This window comes from Calonectris borealis, chromosome 14, assembly GCF_964195595.1.
Source record: "Calonectris borealis chromosome 14, bCalBor7.hap1.2, whole genome shotgun sequence".
Lineage (NCBI taxonomy): Eukaryota > Metazoa > Chordata > Aves > Procellariiformes > Procellariidae > Calonectris > Calonectris borealis.
The window spans coordinates 2,758,528-2,773,876 of record NC_134325.1 but is presented as its reverse complement, the minus strand read 5'-3'; the positions used below and the strand labels follow the sequence as shown (position 1 = coordinate 2,773,876).

Sequence of the window (15,349 nt, the reverse complement as noted above, 5' to 3'; positions counted from 1 at the left end):
AGACTGGTAGAAAAGGGGGAAATGCTGAAGTCAGGGGTGTGCCATAAACCCCAGTCCCCTTTGGTGCTTACATTCCTTGCTGAGCATTTCCTCCACTTAAGAATCTCAGCCCAGATACCTCCATGAAAGCAGGACAACTACCTTTGCCTTAAAAATAACTGGATCAGGAGCACCTTTTCTTTTTTTATTATTTTTCTAATGTAACTTCTGGCTGTGCCCATCATGTAAGTAGATTGAGTACTTGATTCCGGAGCTGAAAGATGCCTGTCTGAAAGGATTCAAGCCCCCAGTCCCAAAGAGGTCCCCAAGAGACTGCTGGCTCTGCTGGCTTTGGAGAAGAGAGTTCTGGGTAACCTCACCGTACCTAGAAGTTGCTGCAGTGCCTGCAGTTTCTTTCAGACCTAAGCTTTTAATTCTTTTCTCATTTAACTTTATGCGTGACCACTAATGATGGTAACTTAAGAAGTAACTTAGAACACAGTTTAACCATTTTCCATTTCCTGTTAGTCTTTCAGTATCACAGATAATATCATTAGGTAAATGCATTCATGTCATTATAATTGATACTGATCAGCTGAGACAAATGCCTCTGTAAGTCTTAATAATAGGCCAGAATTTGCTCTCACCCAACACATCTATAGGAATCTCAGCAGGTGTGGAATCATAGAATGTTTGTTTGTTCTAGCATGAGAACCTGTGTAGCAGAGCAAAATAGTATATACATGTATTTTGGTCTATTAATTTTTCTCAAGGAAACAGCAGGGGGTTTTGTTTACTTAACAAATACATCATTCCCAAGAAAATGCTATCTGCATTGGTTTATTTAGCAATTGCACAATGCCACATTGTTGACCATTATAAAAATAAGTGTCTTTCAGTTGTAAGAATAGTCAAGATAATTTACTATTTGATAATTTGGGAACTGACCTATTTATTAAGAATATTTCTGGATGCACCTTGCTAGGTCTGTATCCAGCTGCCAATCCGCATATGCAATTATCGTTACAATCAATTTATAAAAGTTAGTATTTGACCCAAAATATAAAGTCAGGCCCAGAATGTTCTGGAGATAGCATGGGATTGGGCGAATATTCTTTAGTCACTCAGGACATCTGAAAATATTTTCCACAGAGTTTGATTTGAATAAAGAGGAGTTTGCTGGACGCTGTCTAGCCAGTACTCATTTTTCAAAGCAATTTATCAGATTAGCATTGCACAGTACAAATAACTTTCTTGTTCAATGAATGGCTGCAGATGCTTTTGACTGGCATTGTGTAACTCTAAATGTAAGCTTATACTCTAAGTGACTGCTGTATTTTGTGCTTAAATCAACTTGCCAGAATTTTAGTGTTTATTTCACAAGCTATAAAGTAGTCTAAAATTATATTTCCACTTGTCAATGTCTTGAAAATAATATGCAAGATAAATTTACATAGGCAATCTGAAGATTTAAAAATGTTAGCTGACAGGGCAGTAATTTCTGTATATGAATGGGACTGACTTAGCAAGCTTGTACTCATGCAAGTAATTTCAATTTAAGTGGTCTCATTGACTTAATAGGGCTACTCATATTAATAAAAACTGCCAAGACCAGCCCTGATGGATATAATATTGACAGGAGAAAAAAAAACATGCAAAATGATGGATTGCATGTGTCAGATAAATCTCCCAGTCCTGCTCACACTCAATATCAGTAATTTATATAAATATTTTGCATAGCGTATTATCAATGCACAATTAGTTACTGAAAATCATTGCCACATGAATATTCCCTTCTAGTCTCTTTTGCAAAAGAAGTTGCAAGAAATCTTGAGGAATCTGGTATTAGCTCCTGGTAGGTGACAAGATATGGAAAAGATTGACCAGCGGTTTGATCTAGCAACTGGAAAATGCAGTGTTTTAAATTTCATAAAAAACATAACATTCATAATCAATCCTAATAAAAAATGCAACAGGAATAAAATGTTTTTGTAAGGTGTAAGCGGTACTGGAAAACTGATATTTTAAGACATGAATAATGGTTCTTTTTGATTTGATCTTCAAGGCTACCTTCCAAACGTAGTTATATGCAGTAGTTTGAGGCAATATTAAATTAAATCAGTCCAGTAAATAGATAGACATTAAATATTTAATGAAAATTGGAAAAAAAAAAGATATAAAGTAATCTTGTTTAAATGCAACCATCTGTTAAGTGAAACAATAAAATTACTATAGTTGTTTAAAATATATTTCTAATCTAATCAGAATATTTTTTCTTTTCCCAATAAGAAAGAGAGATTCTTACCTATCTGATGGATACAGAAAATTGCTAACAGGAAAGCCCGTTCTGGTAGCCATATCCCCCTGCCAAACCCCATCTTGAGTGGAGTCTGGCACAAGGATGTCGGGTCCAAAGTTGGTCAGGAGGAGTAGTTCACCGGTGCTCTGTCAGTCTTATATAGTAGGTGACTTTGGCTTCAGTCCCAGATTGATTCAGAGAGTCTAGAAAGGTGGGGCTTGGGGGATTTTAGCAAATGAACAGGTAAACAGAGGATGCTCTTCCTTCCTCAGCAACTGGCCAATGGTATTTGCATTTTGGGAGGAGTATATACATATACGTACGTATATTTTGTTAAGGTTCAGTCTAATAAAGAAACATAACATGATTGCGAATAAAACACAACTCCTCTTCCACAAATAACAGGTCCTGGAACAAATTTAAGTTGGTGTTTCTTTACAGTTATGCAGATGGCATGCAGGTAACTATTCTAAGTTTTTTCAATACTGTAACTGATGCCAGGCAGCTCCTTGGCAAAAAAACCCTCTGACTTCTGAAGTCTAAGGAGGTGTGGAGTATTTCATATGTGGGGACCCAGCATCAGGAAGTCACTCCGTGCCTCTTGGGACAGCTAATCTTCTTGTAAAAAGAACAGACTAATAACCTTGAAGGGTCCTGTACTATCGCACGGTCACGTTGAGTGCCATGGAAACCCTTCTGTGTGGCACTGACAAACATTAGGTACCTGGAAATTAAGCCAGCTTCCCCTAGACTGTATCCTACATTTATTAGAGATGAGCTTAAATCTTGAAATCTACTTCTGAATTCTCTGCATAATCTGATTTTGCCTTCTGGTAGAAAATATCAGGAGTAATTTCAGGCAGTCAGACAGCCTTACACCAGCTTTGTAGGAGGAAAAAAAATGTTAAATTGATTATGGCCTGCGAGCATGATCACATTGTTTCAGTATTATTCCTGTGTAATTCTATTCACGTCCATGGAGTTATGAGGACTACAAATTACAGAAACAGGGAACGAATCAGTCCTATAAGGCTTGCCAGTAAATGTTTAATGTACTTTTTTTTCTGGACATTAGTTTTTTGCAGTTCTACCAGATTATAATTTCAAAAGCAGGAATGAATGTATACTTCAATAAACATACACAGTATTGCTACTTCGTGTCACTTTATCCTTCTTTTTTTAGCTTGGCATCTGAGACAGGTAGGATGAATTGCTCTGGGCAGATTTCTGCCTCTTTCCCAGGTCAATAGACCTTACTTTAATATGGTAAAAGATGGACAAAAATGTTCAAAGTTAGTGAAACCATTCTTTCAAAACTGCTAGGTTTGGCAAAAACGATACACAGTCCAGCACTTGGTATACACGTAACATTTGCCCTCATCTTCATCGTCAGCCTCCTGCCAGTTTACAAGAATGAAGGTAGCTGGTGGATCCAAAAAGCTTCACCATAAGAAATGGAATGAGGGCTGCTGCTCGGTAGGGGATTTAGCAAGAGGCACCTGGGAGATAAAATTGGAGTGGGGGAGCCACAGGAGAAGGAGCAAAAAAAAAAAAGAGAAGTGTACTAGGAGGTGTAGAGATGCAGAAAGGACTTTCTTTGCATAAAATGGGCTGCATGTCTGGTAGGATTCAGTTCATCAGTCTCTACTGATGTTTGTCATTTCTGCTGAAGCAGGGGAAGCAGACAAAGTTGGGAAGGTGTCAGAATTGTAAAATGTGATCACAGCTGGATGCCTAATTCCCTTGCGTTCTTATCAAAATCTTACCCCACAACTATAAATTTAAAAATATTTCTGTAAAAAAATAGGAGAGCATAGTACAATATTGCATTCAGGTGTTACTGAACTGAATTGTGTCTTTTTTTTCAATTTATTTCAGTTCAGCCCTTATTTCCACATTTGTTTAGTACTAAATATATTAGATCCTCACTCATTTAGTATTATAAAATATATAAAAACACAGTTCCTTTATGAAGTGTCATCTGGATTTGATTTTTGGACTGAAATCAGTAGTAGCTTACTATGGCAAAGTTGGGGTCAACATATTGGCCTGCTATAGCATGAAACATGTTCCCTGTCAAAATATCCAGGATGTTTAATGAAGTTACATCTTCATAATCAGTAGTAAGCTGTTTATACACCCTAGATATATATCTTCATGCTTCAGCAGACCAGGAAAAAAAGAAAAGACTGGATTTCCTGCCCATAGAATGTTGTTTTATTCTGTGCCAGTACCCATAATGAATATAAATTCATCTGTACATAGAGAAGGCAAATGATATCTTGTTTACGTGACCAGTTAGCTGTATTAAATAAATATACAAGAGTCTCACTTAAGCAATTAAAAAAGCCACTCAACAAACTAGGCTTTCAGCAACTAATGTGCATATTCCTTTAGCAATGGGCTACATGTGATGGTCAGAAGTAGCAGGGCTTGCTTCCCTTCTCAGTTACACCCACCTCTGCACGAGGGGAATAACAGAATACCAGGATCTTCTTGAGTTACTTTAAAATATTTGGAGAGAGTTTCTTCTTTCCCATTGGGTATACTAGAGCAAGGGACTACTGATAAAGGGAGGAGTTTTCTGAGGGGGCAAATAGTGCTTTTGATACTTATTTGGTGAATGTGAGGAGGGTGTCTGTACCTAGGATGACTAGGTGTGTCAGTGGGGCCAAGGTTTTTTTTCCTTTACCATGTCTTTTTTATTGGAGTTGTTAAGCAGAGTGTTAATATCAAACACTTCTTTCTTCTTCTAAGACAGTTTTTACTTTTCACTCATTATAACTCTTTGTGACTAGAATAATGCATGTCAAACTTGAATACGCTACTTCACTAAGCATTTACCAGTGCACAGTATTATATAGCTGTTGAGAAGGTTGCCCCAGTTGTATTTGAAGGTGTTCTTCAAAAGATGTTGCTCAGATATTTTTTACAAAATTTCACATATTCTGGAGTTGTTATGATTGCTACTGCTCAGACTGAAATTTTTGATCTCCAGAGAGCAGTGATATTCAAATGATGTTCCAGTGTTCAGCTTATCCAACCATACAAGCTCTTTCTCTTCCTTCCTCTCCACCAAAAGGAGTGAGTGCAATTGGTCATAACAAAACAGGTAGAGAAGAAATTCAGGTCAGTCTGTTAGGTGGCTTATGAAATTTTGAAAGCTATCAAGCTGTGAGATTTTACTGATTGCTGGAGGAATCATACTGTAGATGAGAGTATCACAGAAAAAAAAGAGAAGGGTTTAAGCAAACATGTTCATTGGTCACATGGGTGGTTGCTCCAATGGTTCTTGTAGATTAAAAAGAAGTAGTTGGAGGACTTTTGAGTTTCCCAGATGATACAGTGAAAAGACCCTACCTACGTAGGTAGGGAGGAGCAAGCTCTCCTTTTCAGTTGTATGAGGGGACAGAAACCCGAGAAGCAAGTTTTTAAGTATTTTAATAACAGAAAATTAAGCAGCTGTCTTTATTGTTAATGTACACCAGGAGTCCACTAAGGGAGCACAGTTTTGGTATTGCCTGGCACTAAAACAAAGCACTTTTGTTTGCAGGAGGGAATGCTCAGGGAGGTGATCAAAGCATTTTTGTTTCTTTTCTGCATTTTTGTCTGTTTTTCTCAGTTTTAATGCTGTGTGAAACCCAGAAGCTTATCTCAACATCTCAGTGACAAATGACATGAAAATTAATTTAGGATAGATCTATAGAGTTGATATAGACCAGCTTATTTTATACGAGGTTATTGGAAATTCATTACAACAGTCAAGGATCTGGCTGACAAATATTCTTCTGACTCCTATTTTGATCTTGATTCAAAAATCTATACCAATGGATTGGTCACTGAAAGTACCTCTTGTAACAATAAATCCAATGTATGTGTTATTTGACCCATAATTTTGACAATGTATATAATCTTTCCAATTTTACCTTTTCTTCTTGGTTTCTTGCATAGAAGTAGGGACAAAATTTGAGACATTGATTATACCAATTTAATGTAAAATTTCAAATGCCAGATAAAATGTGGATATCATATATACTATCAATAGTATAATTACCACCTGAAAGTAGATCATATAATATGAGGGTCACAAAGGCAAGCATTTAGAAGTTAGGAAGTGGTAGTATTAAGGCTATTAATGAAACCAGAATTCATCTGGCTTCTGTGTTCAAATTACACTCCACTAGTGTTGAGAACTTCTACCTCCTTACAAGCATGATAAACCAGAGACAGCTGGGACCTCGGTGAAGCTGCATTGTGCCTCAGATCTGTGAAGTCCTTGCTTGCCATGTGAATTGGGAAAATGAATAAATAGTTGGATTGGTCAGAGAAGGCAATATTTATTGTGGTGTGGAAAGTAATGTAAAGTAATGACAGTCTGCAATTAACGTAAACCAAGTTGGCATTAACTTAAGCAGAGGATCCAGTACATGCTTTCCACTTAGCTCTGTAGAGGTTTAGCTGCTCTCCTTGGCTTGTCCTGCTCATGCTTTTCTCACCTTTCTCTGATAGCCTCAACCGTTCTTTCCTTCCATCAGTCTACAGGTGACTCACCAGGGTTTTGCTTTCCAGCCCTATGCAGGGATTCACGCTCACTCTCCGCCCTTTTTTCAACGGCCTGTTAACTTCCCTCTAATAAATACGTGCACTGCCACTGTGGAAGAAAATGGTGGACACACTCTGGCCATAGGCTCCTTTCTCTGGTTCTTGGAATAGATGACACAGTCTGTTTTCTGTTTAGTATAACATCACACCACTTGAGAAATCTCAGAGAGGTTTCTCCATGGGAAACAAAGTTGCACACAGCCTCATGGTGAAAAGCATGGGGAGAGGGTGTTAAACTCTTACAGTGAAGGGCAGATGAGCTCTATGTTGTATACGGTTGTTATTGCTTTTTAGTTTGTTACAGTAACTTTAGGACTGGTTATGCAAGATACTATGGAATGTGGAAGAAAACTCTGGCTGTGGAGATTAGATTGTTTAAATGGAAAACAAGTGAGAGCTAAGAGTAGTGAAGGTTAGAAGAAATGAAGTAACTTGCCTCATTTGTCAGTGACATTAGTCATAGTTCCTTAATTACAGAGTGACACCTTAAGTGCACAGTTGTGCTGTCCACCCTTTCCTTGATTCTGTTTTAAAGGATTTGGAAGAGGAGCCTGTAACTGGTAAGTTGAACTGTTGGCAGGCAAGGAAGAGCAGAGCAAGGAAGAGCTCTTGCTCTGCTCACCTTAATTAAGGAGAATGAAAGATGCAAGAAAAATAAATGAAACTCATGTCTAATACCTTGGCAACAATGGCTTCTGAGCACTTCAATTGAATTAATGAAATGTGGTCATTGGTGTTCTGGTTTTCAAATGTATTAGCTCTTCTTAAGTGCACAGCTTGCTTGACTTCTACATGGTCAGCATATAACCCAGGTGAGCTCCATTTCTTTCTCATTGTGATTCTTGCTCCTGGGCTTTAACTATGTGAGTACTCAGCTGAATAATTTTTTTACCTAATTGCCATCATTTAAAAACATCTGGAAAAGCTTTTAATAACTTTGCTGCCAGAAAGCTGCCATGCGGTGACTTATCTCAGTATTTTTGATTGTTGGGTGCTATTTTTTTAAGTTGGGAAAATGTATATACAGATGTGGTAAACCATTTTTACCAGGTTTAATGTCCTTAGGTTCATTGTGAACTTAATTCAGCGGAAAGCACAACTTTTCCATTGTACATGCAATCTGAAAACTCAGCTGGTAGGTTTTTCACCTTCAGTATTTGCTTGGTTCTCACAGTGTTAGAATGGTGTTTATAGCTCTCATTTGGTTTATCTGGCTGGATTTCTGTTTTGTTTTCTTCCTCTGTATAGTACTGAGTATGCCTTTCTGGGCTAATATTGCCACTGATGCTTTGTTATCTGTTTGCCATTCACTGTCCTATATATTATTGTGCTTTTGCCTTTCCTGTGCATCTTTTCTTCATTTCATAAATTGCTTATTCTGTGGGATACTAATAACATACATGAGCCAAATCTGGCCTTTTGAATCCTTGGTGGGACACTTAGATATAGTTCGTTTTTTCCTTTGTTTTTCTTCTCCACAAGCTTGGCATAATTATTTCTCCTGCCCCAGTAATTGCATGTAGTCCCTCATGTTAATGATTCTTTTTTTCCAAAGCTCTCTCAAGTTTTCATTTGCATTTCTCTGCCTACTTCAGAATCTGCTGTTGAACACATTTTGGTGTATTTTTCCTTGTATTGTGAGCCTTTCTCAGTGATACTTGATGAGTCATTTCTGCATCTGTTCCATGAAAAATTGTTCAGATTTGAGGATGCTCATTAGTGCTGCACATATCCTCGATGCTTACAGATTAAGTTTATGTCCATATTGATAGGTAACTTTAAGTTCAATCTGAGGACTGTATGTGGGGTCCAGGCTCTAAGTTTAACTCCTGTCTGCAGTGCTGACTGAGTTTAGAGGCTCAGCTGAACTTCTGCTTAAGGAGTCAAGCTTATCATCCCTTATCTCCTTGTCTGCCCTATTCTTCAGATTAATGGAAGTTACCTGGCATCCATCCTGGGCAGACAAACAACAATGCAACAACTCAGTTTTCAGTTCATGGCTCTTCTGCTCCCTTTTTCCCTCTCTGTCACCAATAGAGAGTATAAGACAAATCTGCAAGTTGAGAGAAGCTTACGCAGACTAACTCCTGGAATAGCCCAGTTTGCAAATAAAAGCTCAACATAGATAGTTTTGTGGGCTACCAAATGTGCAGCAGAGTCCATCTGTTTTGGGATGGCTGATGCCAAGGGTCAGTGCAGACGACCACAGGGGTTCCTGCTGGTCTCCTCTGTGACATCCTGTTCTACCCCATTATTTAAGACGTGGTTCCCAAGAAGTTCAAACCCACCTAAGGCAGAGCTGCTGCTATCTCCTTTTCCCCTGCACTGGCTACACATGTCCACTGCCTCCCTTGCTGCAGCCTTGGCACTCTTATGACCCCCACAGTGAACCAGGTCCATGAACGACCTGGCTCCAAAATTTCATCACCCTTTTGTGCAAGATTATCCATCATGAATTTAGTTGCTTTCTAAAGCTTTGACAATTATAGGAATCAATCAATTTTTGTGGTTTATGATCTATCATTTCTCCAAATTCTTGGGGACATGAGCTGAAAACACACCTTTTATAGATAACAAATTTGTGTCTTGAAATTTTTTGGAGGGAGCTTCTGGGACTTATTACAAGCCCTCCTTATCTTCTCGTGGCACATCTAGATGCTGTAGGAGCACCTGTAAGCCTTTTCCCCTTCCTACCAATTCTGTTTCAGTCTTTCTTTTCCTTACTCATTCCTATTTCAATTTCAGAACTCCTCTTTAATGTTTAAAAATCACCATGATATTGTTAAATGCGCTTCTGTCTGCTCAGGGACAAGGAATCGGTGTTGTAGTTTAATTCCTTTTTTCCGTATATAGTCATCTTTCATCAAATGCTTCCTAAAAGTAGGATTTTCTGAATCCCTAGGCATCGTGCTGTACATGAGACATCACACGGGCTGCCATATCCATGGAGGAGAGGGGCTGCGAGCTGTGTAGCTGTGGCTATATTACCCTGTTACAATGCTCTCTGTATGTTATCTGGCAAAACACTAGTAAGGACCAGACATTCAAAACACAGTCCAGCCTGGTGGTGAGTACAGCACCTGCTCTCTGAGTATGTTCTGCAGCCAGCAAACAGAATAAGGGAGGCAAGGAATGGATGTGAATTTGGTGTTATTTCTCTTGCCCCAGTCTAATCAGACAAAGAAGCTAGGCAGGAATAGGGGTAAGCAAGCTTCTGATTTCTACAGACTGCAGCATCATCATTTATTTTAAGACCAAGCAAGAATTATGGGACAGCAAAGTGCTGCCTGCCACTGTTCGGGTAGGGAAAGTAGTTGAACTGAGTTTCAAACCAATTGCAACTCATTCAAAGTACTTAGGAAACAAAAGCTGGGTATTTCTGCCTATGTCTGAGTATGAACATAGATAGGACATAATTCACAGTAAGAATCTTGATGTTTTCCCGATTGCACTGTTTGACTCCTAGTTGCAGTAAAAGGTTTCAGGTAATAGAGGTGTATTAATTACTGTTATTCTTTTACTGCTGAGGTGAGCTTTAATTTTAAATATTGTTCCTTACAAACAGAAAGAACACGCAAAGCAACTCGCACTTGGTTTAAATTAATTGCCATTCTGTATATGGTATTTAAGGGCCAGTCAAAGCAGAATGTTGATGGATCTCATGCAGTCAGGCTTTGCTCTGGGAGAGGCTGCAAGTCACCCATACTATTTATTATTTGCACATCATAACCTTTTGGTGTATGCACGTATGCTGCTCTGCTAGTTTACCTTAATGAATATATTGCAACTGCTGAAGGAGATGATCCTGAGAGCTGTAAGAGGGTTTGTTTCTTCACTTCTAGTTTCAAATTCCCAAAGAGAACTTGAAATTAACCAGACTTCATTTCTTCTCATTTCTGTGGCATACGTCTGTAAAGAAGGGAGTACTGACAACTTTAGCAATTTTATTTCATCCAAACTCAACTGTATTTTAGGACCACATTCAAGAATGGTTCTGTAGAAACATTGCAAAGAACAGTAAAAACTATTCTTGCAACTTTCTGAACGTAATGAGCAAGATTCTGACCTCATTTGCATTCTTGTATGTCATAGCCAAAGGTACTCAGGGACCCTGCTTACAGATAAGAAGCTTGAGAATCAGATTAAATGCGGATAGTGTGGTATTAAAGTGGCTTAGTGAAGACAGGAATTTGTACAATGCTGAAGAGGTGGTCTGAGATCCTGAAGGTCATCATCCAAATACCTGCCCATCACAGGCTCTTTATGAAACTCACGTCACTGCACGTAGGATATCTTCAAATTTGTGGGTTAAGGTATGATCTGTTTGCATCCTATGTAGGAAGAGTAGACTTTAATATGAAAACCAATCCCTGGGAATAAAAATCTTACTGCCATCTCATTGCTGAGCTTGTTGGTTCTCTCTCAGGGAACAGCAGGCAATAGTGTGAAGGGCTACACATTGCTGTGAATTTTCTCCACCGCTCTATTTTTTCTTTGCTGATGCGTTTCCATGCACCTCAGCTGCATACTCTACAGCAGCCCTCACTCCTGTGCGTAACTCTTCAATCCCACTGTTACCCACAGACAGAAAACAGCCTCCTCTGCAACTCCAAGCTGTTTGTACTCACCTAAATGTCCTATCAAATGGCCTTCCAACTTCCTTTTAACCTCAACCTGTGTTGCCTGCAACACCACTACTTGTACTCCAGTATTCACCCTGCCTATTGCTTCATAAACTCCTCCACACAAGAGAATCTTATGTTTTCTGACCCTTTGTGGAAATAAGATCCTTGGACATACGCTTGCCATGTACTCCTGAAGCAGCCTCTCTTCTTAATCACTATTTCTGGCTACAGAAGCATGTCTTGCCCTTCTGAAAAGGGGAAGTGGAGGGGGGTATAATATGGGTATAAAAGAAGAGGAAATATCAGGAAAGGAATTGGAGAAGCCGTACAGTTGTGTTCCATAAAGACATGTCTTCCAGCTCTGATAACAACAATTCCCAGTTGCAGCTTATTGTAGCTCAAGTAACTATTCAAACCTGTTAACTCTCTTCTTTTGATAGCATCTAAGTAATGAGTAAATATCAAAGTAGCGTATTAAATAGCATTGCGTATGTAAGTGCTTGAAATTTCCCATCATAATGAAAAAAGGAGGATACAGATCTTTTCATTACATGTTTCTTAGGGTATTCCATACCCACACTACCCTGAGATAGTGTAGCTCATTGTCTATGTAGAACATAATATTTAAATTCATATACCTATTAAGATGAAGTGTTTTAAACAACCTGTCAAGCTCTCCCAATCCATCTGTTGATGGGGTATGTAAAGCAGATGAACTGTTTCAAACCACTTGAAACTCATTCAAAGTACTTAGGAACCAAAAGCTGGGTATTTTTGCTTATGTCTGAGTATGAATGTGGATAGGACACAATTAACAGTAAGAGTCTTGACGTATATTGCAAGAAATGTTATTAGAAAAGATATCAAAATAAATTGGATCTAATTCAGAATCAAAGTAGCAATGTGATCGTTAACAGAGGAATCTGGTCGGGCTATGGTCTCTTACAGAAGTGGCTATGGCAGTCTACTGAGAATCAGGAGTCCTTGGATTTATTTTCAACTTTATGATTTCCTTGTGGAACGCCAATGTGCAAAATTCCTCTGTGTATCTGATTTCCCTTCTATCTTTTGCCTGGCTAAAATAATTTTATCATAGATGTCTCAAGAAGGAACTAACAAATTCCTCATTTACATACTAGTATGATAGGAACTTGATACTGGTTGCTACTGGAGCAAAAAACACTAATTATTGAAAATTGCTAATTAAAAATGCTAACCCTTTTCCCCAGATTTCAGTGTGCAGAGGGTAGGAATGGGCTCTTCCACCTGCAATGACTTTGCTATATCTTGGCACTAGGAGTGAATTAAAGTATCTTTCAGGTTGTCCTAATCTGAGCAAAGGAACTAGTCCTCTCTTGTACCACTTGTGGAAGTGGTACAGTGTTTAACCTCCCACTTTGACTCTATTGAGTAATGCTCAGATGAAGCCAAACATCTGCTCTGCCATGTCTTTTGACACATGGAGGCATATGCTATACCTTATATCTACCCGTTGTCCTTCACAGGTCAGTATCACAGCAGCCCTGAGTTTGGTACAGTCATTTGTGCCATTTCAAACAATAATTTCAAAGTAATGTTTAAAGTTTCAAGTCGCAAACTTGGCCAACTCAAGGACTTTCTAGGCACATTTTATACATTTGAGAGATAAATTGACTTCTTTTCTGCTCCCTTTCAAGTTACTAAGGAGTTTTTCCATTGTATTCAGTTTGAACATAATCATGTCAACTGTGAGGCAACCTTTTGGGACTCTTGTATGTAATAAAATGTATTGTTGGATTAACATCAGACACACCTTAATTGTGAAGGCTAAGGTGGTCTCAAGCAGAGAGCATGCTGTATATATACCCTGACAATCCAGTGGGTGTTTCCATTTTGTGCTACCTTGCTCCTAACAGAAGCAACATCCTGTATATATCAAGATCAAAGACAAGTAAGACTTCAGGAAAGAATTTCCAGTTTGACCACTCATGAAAGAACTGAATGAGCTCATTCTGTACATCAGAGATATTAGCTGTACCCAAGAAGACATCTGGCTCTAGAATTATTTGCTAGGGTATTTGTGGATCAAAACCATGTAAAAGTTCTGAATGGAGCAAAACGTTTGGTATGTTATATTTTGAAACCAAGGAGAATAGAATAGAATGTCAGGAAACTCTCATGGTTGTTCTTTTGGGTGTACCTGCTTATTAGTCACTATTCTAGCTAATATTTGCTCATAAAGAGAAAGGAATGTAAGTATATTTATGCATGTAATTTAGTCATTTCTACACTAAAACTTATTTAAAAAATCATTTTCCTCAGAACTTTTTTATTCAATGGCTCTTGAACGCTACTGTGGGACAGTTGTTCCTGTGGGTTTACAGGTTGAATTGATTTAGTGAAGAACACCTTGGGAAAAGAACTGTCTTTGGATATTTTTTCTGTGGTCCAGAGATCGAGATAACGAAAGTGATAACAAAGATCTATGCAAATTCATATTTTTCTTAAATTATGTTAATTTGCTAAAACATAAGAATTTGCATTTCTATTTTAGTGATTAACCTTAGATATCTTCTATTCCTTACAGTTGGGTAAGAATTTAATATATGTAGAACATTATTCACCTCCCACTGAAATCAATGAAGAGACTTCTATGGAAGCTCATACAAATTTTATTAATCCTTTAATAAACTATATTTTGATAATGATTGTATCCTTTCACATGCTGGCTTACTAAGTTGGCAAAATGCTTCCTATCCCAAGCCAATGTATAATGGAGAATCGTGGAAGCTGAATGACTCCATATCTACTGACATGAATCTTGAACCATCAGTTATACACTAGCTAGAACATGACCGACTCTAGTTTTGATTTGTTCCTGAATCTTTCTTATATCTTTACCTTATAGCACTGCCAGATGTGATTATACAACATTTTCCATGCTAAGACCCTCTTTCCAATTGCTATGACTTTGTCAAGCTTTTAATCGTTTAGTTGACATTATACAGACTTTTGAACTACTTATGCCAAGTATTTTTGGAAGGAGGAGGTGGAAATATTTCAATCAGAATGATCCAGCTGTTCAGAACGTAGCAAGAGAATAAATTGCTTGATATACCATTTAACAAATCAACATGTTGCAGCATAAGGGAATTTGGGGGGATCTTGCTTCTGTTTAAAAAGCATGTATTGACAACTATACTTGAAAAGCGAAACACTGTTCATTTGAATTTACCGGAATTCAAGTTGTTCATACAACTGCTGATGCCATCCTAGGGTGTTGCGTTTAGTTCAGAGAGATCCTGGTATTTCTATTGTGTGGTAAAGCATTTAATGGATGCCAAATCAAACTCTTAATCTTTCCGTACTTCAGCAGAAATGTAAACTAGATACTGGGAAACAGAATGAAACCTTTCTGATAAATACGTGTTTGCTTTACTAATATGTTGGAGGTTTTTTCCCCCAACACTAACGTAAAACAAGAACAGTAGGTAAGTTGGTGTTGGTTTTACCCAGATGAGAACTACTTCCACTCTGTTCCTTTAATATAAGCATGACCACAGCAGATGAGAGGAAATGTCCATCCAACCCAATACCCTATCTGTGGCAGTGGCCAACATAGCGCGTCAAGGAAAGAGCTGAGCAAGCACAAAGTGGTAATTCTGAAGAATACTCTCCTACACTCCACAACATGTGGCTCAGGGGATCCTGATGTGATGCCTTTGGGTTCACTATCTCTATGGCTTTGTTGTTGTTGTTTTTCTTGTTGTTACTAAGTTAAAAGGGCATATGGATCACGGTTGCGGTCAGTATGGAGAAGAAGCAAATTTAAAATAGACATTAAAAGACCTTGAAGACTGACCAA

At 38.2% G+C, this 15,349-nt stretch overlaps 1 protein-coding gene across 1 annotated transcript in view; it reads right to left on the bottom strand.

The window, feature by feature from the left end:
* The window catches only part of LOC142088446 (uncharacterized), a 48,960-nt gene extending 39,680 nt beyond the window's left edge, over positions 1-9,280 (bottom strand). The window contains exon 1 of the mRNA XM_075163829.1: positions 9,169-9,280. Coding sequence (XP_075019930.1) covers positions 9,169-9,280 — 112 coding nt within the window. The remainder of the gene's footprint in view (positions 1-9,168) is intronic.
* Between the last annotated feature and the right edge of the window lie 6,069 nt (positions 9,281-15,349).